At 44.3% G+C, this 6696-nt stretch overlaps 1 protein-coding gene across 3 annotated transcripts; it reads right to left on the minus strand.

Annotated features, from left to right (window-relative positions):
* Nucleotides 1-1754: 1754 nt before the first annotated feature.
* On the minus strand, nt 1755-6389 carry LOC111519676. 3 transcript variants are annotated; one of them, XM_047013045.1, is made up of 6 exons: nt 3423-3648; nt 3112-3308; nt 2862-3013; nt 2275-2498; nt 2007-2105; nt 1755-1849 (listed from the first exon to the last, which is right to left on the minus strand). In XM_047013045.1, exons 2-5 carry the CDS (start codon nt 3121-3123, stop codon nt 2008-2010), a joined length of 486 nt encoding a protein of 161 aa, XP_046869001.1. In that variant the 5' UTR covers nt 3124-3308; nt 3423-3648; the 3' UTR covers nt 1755-1849; nt 2007. The 3 variants fall into 3 exon arrangements, 2 of the variants coding, with proteins under 2 accessions (XP_046869001.1, XP_046869002.1); XM_047013046.1 differs by lacking the exons at nt 1755-1849; nt 2007-2105; nt 3112-3308 and adding an exon at nt 6175-6389 and having other exon boundaries at nt 2380-2498; nt 2905-3013; nt 3423-3501; XR_006955127.1 differs by lacking the exons at nt 1755-1849; nt 2007-2105; nt 2275-2498 and having other exon boundaries at nt 2932-2996; nt 3423-3661.
* Nucleotides 6390-6696: the final 307 nt, after the last annotated feature.

Here is a 6696-nt window from a genome sequence, read left to right on the forward strand (position 1 = left end):
GCAATTGAATTTTTTTATAAAGTCAAGCCCCAGGATTCCGTCACATGGGATAGGGAAATCATTTTCTATTACTTGGAAGGTGTGTACCGTTGAGAGGTTGCTGATCTGTAGTTTGGTTTCACCTATTGTAAATAGGACGTCTTTGCCTATTCCACTAAGTTTTGTCCGTCTTTGTATGCCAACTGTATTGTCTTTTCTTAATATTTTTTGTTTTATTAGTGATACATCAGCTCCTGTGTCTAATAGTAATTTTATTGTCCCTACATCGTCAAAGTTTAAAGGTATGTAGCTATTAAGATTGCAATTTAAACTATATATTTTATTTGTTCGATTTTTTACACCAGAGGACTTTCGGAGTTTTCCGAATTTTCTTCTACGTTTGTAAATCTGACATTATTATTTTGTTGTGTTTTAGGAGGATAATTAGTTTTTGTATTTCTATTGTTATAATTTCTTCGATTATAATTATTACTTTAGTTATTGTAATTCCTAGTATTGTTATAGTTAGTATTATCATTTGGGTTTCTATTTTGGTAATTATTATTATAATTTCTATTATTATTGTACGAGTTCCTATTTGTGTAATTGTTTCTTTTAGTATAAAACACGCTATGATCCTGTTCCATATTTGTAGATGTATTTACAAATTTAGCTACAACATCATTCATTTCGGTAAAATTGCCTGCTTCTATTATTGTTCTGACCTTTTCGTTATCGCAGTTCTTTATGATTGATTTCACTGCTGTTTGAGTTGCACATTTCTTTGCTGTTTCAGGGTTTACGTTGTCTGTTATGAATGCGCGTTTCAATGATTTAGTGAGATTTTCTATTTCTGACATAAATAAACTTGCGTTTGTTATGGCCAGCCCTGAGGTTATCGGTAGAGACCTATCGATAGTGATAATAGGGGCCGAAAATAGTGGGTAAGTCGGGGAATAGTGGGGGATCTAGTGTTGGGTAGGTTAGAATTATAAAGGGATTTTTTTTGAATTTGAAAGTCGGCCAGCGGTCAAAAGGCTGTTGACCCAGGCTCGGGTCTAAGAAAGGAACCGTAAGATCAGGCGATGAGTCGTCTGATTCTAGGAGGTTAAAAAGGTTAAAAATCAGTTTAACGTGGACATTGAGGTGCGGTGGTTGATAGAAAAAAAGGAACAAGGAGAAAGAAGTGAAGTTTAAATAATTTTACAAGAAAGTATAATCGATTGTGAATGTATCTTTGAAGAAAATTAAAAAAAAAGCTCCTTCCATCGAGCCGAGGTGCTCAAGTTTGGCCAAAGGAGCCAAACAGAAAATTTTTGTATTTTTTTTTGGGTGAAAAATTTTATGTAATCCTGAGGCGCAGCGAGGCGAGACCGTAAAAATTGGGTAAGTGTTTGTGTTCCCATGTAATGTAGTAGGGACTTTTTTTTAAATTTCCGATAATTGACCCAAAATAGGCCGGTTAAATTGAGCTGCGCAGGAGCACCCGCAGCCCCTGTCCACGTTGAAAAATAAAAAATTTTATTTGTACCCGTCCCCCAAATTTGTTGGAGAACTCCACCTGGCTGAAAAAAAAAATTAAAACCAAATAGTAGTCTTTTATTCCGTTTTTTTATGTAAATTTTGTTAATTTATTCATTTATTTAATTCGCTAGCTTAATTACTTATTTATTTATTCCCTTATATATATATTTATTTATTCCCTTATTTATTTATCTACATAATTAAGTCCTTATTTATTATTTTTTGTTATTTTAAATATTTATTTTGTCCTTTTTGGTTGCCCACGTGCGCATTCTTTTTTTTGTCTGTCATTATTCCTAAGTCCAATATTGTTCACGACCCTTGGTGTGGTTTTGACAGTAGATAGCTGAAAGAAGAAAGAAAAAAAAAAAAGGTGAAAAAGGATACCAATAAACGGGATAATTTTTCTTCGAAAATGGGGAGAAAAGAGCACGACGACTCCAGGAGGAGTTGAGGAGTAGTGATGATGATGTGGTATAGGTGACGACTATGGGGTGGCATACCTCATCGACATGCCACGAAGGAAAGGGAGGGCCCGTTCGACCTCGATAATCCGGAAGAGGAGGTCCGGTTCACATGGAGCGGCGGCGACGACATCGTTCCTGTAAGGGGGTAAGAATAAATAATTAGTGAGTTTGTTAGTTAGTTGTGATTCGTGTAGTGTATGTATCATAAGTGTTGTCCAGTGAAGTGGCGTCTGAAGTGATCCTCGTACTGTGCTGGGATTCCTTCAGACGAAGGGGTATTGATGTCCAGCTGTTCGTCAATTACCTGAATGTTTATTGTTGCGTGTATTGGAGATGGGTTGTAGGAACTCACGACCTTCTTTTCCGATAGCTAGCCGGAGTGAGCCCCTATCGATATACGCGGGACCAGGGTGAGAATACTTTTTTTCATCTGGCAGGTCCATAAAAATAATGGCGCCCAATTTCAAATTATGAATATCCCTTGGTCCGATTCCAATCCAGCATCTCGAGAGCAGAATGGGAATTGTCCTGAGGGATAGAAAAAGACACGGAATTAGATAAATCCAGTTTGGTGAAATCGCTAAGATGACGTGTCATTCCCCGTGCCAGAGAGCAGGCAGCGCGCTCGAATCTCTACACGGAGTAGGACACGGCAAATATAATGTGATAATCAAACTGTGATACTAGAGCTAGGTTAATAGAATTAATTAGGAAATTTGGGGGGGAATCCTCGTTGCTCCTTGAAGTCACCAGCTGAGGAGCTGAGCTATCGGCGGTTTGCGCGAGGAGCAAGAGGATTGATAGGGTTAAGGATAGGTATTAGAATAAAATTAGATTTATATGTTAAATGTTTGTAGTTCCGTAATTTTCTATGTTCTCTGTTCTTTTTACATGACTGTGTTCTGGGAAGGATGTGTCCGTGGCGGCTTCTTACGTCCTTGCGCGGCTGAAGAATAGCGCCATCGGAACGAAGATTGGTGGCCGTGCTCGATCGGTATCCAGTAACGATGCACCAATCTGGGAATCCTGAACGGTTCAGCCATCTAAAAATAAGAGAAGAACAAGTAAATATGTGTAAAATGTTCTCGACTGTCAGCCATCAGCGTGACTGATGACTCGATCAGTCGACAATGTTGCTCACTGTGTACGTCATGAATGTTTTATGTTCTTCGCTCTTTCCAGCGCGATTGTCCCAAACAGAAGTCGAGGCCCTGGCGACCTCAACGTTCAAGATATGAACGGAGGAGTAGCGCCGGTGTGCCAGAAGACGAGAGACCGAGTTGCAACGAAAGCGGCCGCGTTGACCTGTCGAAGTCGCTTCAGTTTGGGGGATCGCAGCTGGAAAGGCAAGAAGAGCGTAAAAAAATATGTATGTGTCTAGAAAATGTGAGTATGTTCTCGACTGTCGGCCATCAAGCATTTTTATGGCCGAAACAGTCGACAATGTATCACCTTCTAGGGCTTAGAATACAGGAATCGGTGTTGTCGTCGTGGCACCAGAGCCGCACAGAACGGGAGTCTATTCGCATCACTAAAGAAATAAAAAAACAAAAAAAGAAGATAATAAGACCGGATGAATCGTGCTCCTGAATCCTTTCTCTCCCCCTTTGTTTAATTCGTGTCCTGAACCAAAGTAAGAAAGAAGAGAGAAAGAGTCGCACTTAGACAGAAATAATTGAGATTATTACTATTATCATTATTATTTAGATACTCAAACATATTTGTTTTATATAAATCCAGAAAGGCCGAAAAACATTTTTTTTTGAACAAAAAAAAAATGAGCACCGAAGACGGGAGAGACTCTCAGTCTCATTTCTCCACGCAGACGGCGGCCCAGCTCTTAGCCGGCATGAGGCAGCCGCCCACATGGGCCAAGTCGCAGGGGGCAATTCCAAAGCGATTAGCTCTGGAAGAGAATAGTACTCCAGTAGGGCAAATGGGGAATAAGGAACTGGATCCCATTCAGGAACAAATTTCTCAAGAGAATGCGGCAGCGGTTAATGCGGCAGGTTTGAGACAGGTGACCCAGATGCTTACTCAGTCCCAAGATCAATTCAGACAGGAGATGGTAGACCTGATGAATCGAAGGATAGACAAGAGTTTGGAGGAAGGGTTTGACAAATTGTTGGATAGGCTAGATGTTAGAAGAAGCCCGTCATCTGGATCCACCATGTCCAAAGACACACAGGTGACTCAACCGGGGGCGCGAGCATGCGGGGCGATCGTCCACAGCCTACGGATCAGAGGTCGACTAAATCCTTTCATGCCAGAGATTTAGGCACTTTTCAATGGAGAAACGAGGCCTACAAAGCGCCTAGAATAGAGTTAAATCCAGATATGAGGATCCATGGGCAGCCCCTACCGTGTCCACCTAGCGCCATATCCGGGCTCGGAGTATCGGCTTCGACGGCGATATTGCCAACTCAGCGATACCAGCCTGAAGGAAATTTCAGATATCGACGTGGAGGTCAACGAGAGACGGAGAGGGCTGGAAGTCAGCCACCTAGTATACCAACAACAGGGATGCGAACCGAGCCAGCCAGACTGCCAGAGCACCATCGAAGACCCTATATACCGGTGTACAAGTGGCAACTGCAATTCTCTGGACGAGCGGGGGGTATCACAGCAGAGGATTTTATCTTCCGAGTCGAGTACCTTCAGAGACATTATTCTACGCCATGGGATGACATTTTGAGGGACTTTCGCCAGCTCCTGGTAGAAGAGGCATCCGAGTGGTACTGGCTAGAGATGCGCACTAGGCCTCCAACGGATTGGAAAGCACTGAAGTCGGCCCTGGAAGTGCAGTATTGTGACTCTCGCTGCGATCACGAGAGGATGCAGGACATGGCCGAGAGGAAGCAGCAGCCAGAAGAATCCCTTGATGCATATTTCCAGGCGATGAGACGGTTGCGAGCGGCGGTTCGATCACCGCTTTCGGAAGACTGGGCGGTTAAAACAATAAAGAGGAATCTGCTGGAACCCATGAAACAGTGGGTGTACCCAGTGCGAGCCTATACGGTAGAGCATTTGAGGGATGAATGTCGGGACGCCGAGAAAAACTTCGCCGAGGTACTGGCTAAACCCGTAAGCATGAACAAGTACGCTCAACCTCGCCGAGTTGACTTCCGAGCTGGGCAAGTCAGCGAACTCGGACATTCGCAGGATGATGGATCCATCCGATCACCCCCAGAAGAGGCCGGAGATGTCGTGCAAATTGACGCCGTGGCAGGGAATGGTGCCAAACGCCCGTTAATCTGCTGGAATTGCCAGAGAGAAGGCCATGTCTACATGGAATGCGAGGACCAACAGCGCAGCCTGTTCTGCTACAAGTGTGGCATGCGGAACACCGTGACTCCAAGATGCCCAAGGTGTTCGGGAAACCAAAGACGGAGCGAGATGAGACCGGCCGTGTCGCGCTCCGAACAATAAGTCCTGTGCCGAACGTAGTGCGAGAAGGACCGAAGGAGAGTGAGGGCCAGTGTAGGATGCCAAAGTCGTTTGAGGAAAGGATGAGAATCTACTCTGAGGCCCGCAACAGGATTTTTGAAAACAACGCCCTCAATGGAATGACCACACTATCCAGGCGCGTTCGGAAGGCACGAGAGAGATTCAGGCAGAGGAAGTGGGAAAGGAAGCAGATTCGTTTGACAGTCGCTGCGATCGGCCCTCGAGATGAATACGATCCCAGGGCTTATGCGCAGATAAGTCTGGGAGGACGAACGATAGAAGGTCTCCTCGATTCCGGGGCGACAGTAAGCGTGCTGGGAAACGGATGCCGAGAGTTGATCACGGAGACTGGGTTTTGGAAACCGTTTTGCTCATCGTTGGCCACAGCAGGTGGCGATAGGAAAGCAATAATCGGGAAGGTCCTGGTAGAGGTAGAATACAGGGGAAAGAGTCGACCAGTTCTGTTATATCTGTGTCCTACATTGCAGCAAAACGCATATTTCGGAGTAAATTTTTGGAAGGAGTTCGATTTGGCTCCAGAAATTTTTGTTCAAGGCAGCGGGCGGCGATCTCAGGATGCCCCACTTGTGGGAAATCATATGTATGAGACTGAGACTCTTGAGGGTAAGCCCTGCGGAATCTACCACGCGAAGGATTTGAAACAATAGAGAGAGAAGAGAAATTATTGTAAAAAGTTACCTGAAAAAAAATGATCGTTGTGAGCAAGGGGAGAAAGCATAATATCTCAATCACTTACCTGAGTCCCGCGAAGAGGCATGCATCGTCCCGTGGCCTTAAGTCGTCTGGCATAATGTGGGCGTTTTCCCTCGTTGGGCGCGTTTCCCCCTGGTCCCTGCTGTGGGTGGGTCGTTGGTGTGACTTCTTATGGGGAGGGTTCATCCTTATTTTGGTGGCGTCTTGTTTGTTTATTTATTTCTTTCCATTTTTTCACTGCCATATCTGGCGTGTGTCTTAGAGATGTCAGTGTGTTGTTATGGCCAGCCCTGAGGTTATCGGTAGAGACCTATCGATAGTGATAATAGGGGCCGAAAATAGTGGGCAAGTCGGGGAATAGTGGGGGATCTAGTGTTGGGTAGGTTAGAATTATAAAGGGATTTTTTTTGAATTTGAAAGTCGGCCAGCGGTCAAAAGGCTGTTGACCCAGGCTCGGGTCTAAGAAAGGAACCGTAAGATCAGGCGATGAGTCGTCTGATTCTAGGAGGTTAAAAATCAGTTTAACGTGGACAGTGAGGTGCGGTGGTTGATAGAAAAAAAAGGA

The sequence above is a fragment of the Drosophila willistoni genome, unplaced genomic scaffold (assembly GCF_018902025.1).
Source record: "Drosophila willistoni isolate 14030-0811.24 unplaced genomic scaffold, UCI_dwil_1.1 Seg531, whole genome shotgun sequence".
Lineage (NCBI taxonomy): Eukaryota > Metazoa > Arthropoda > Insecta > Diptera > Drosophilidae > Drosophila > Drosophila willistoni.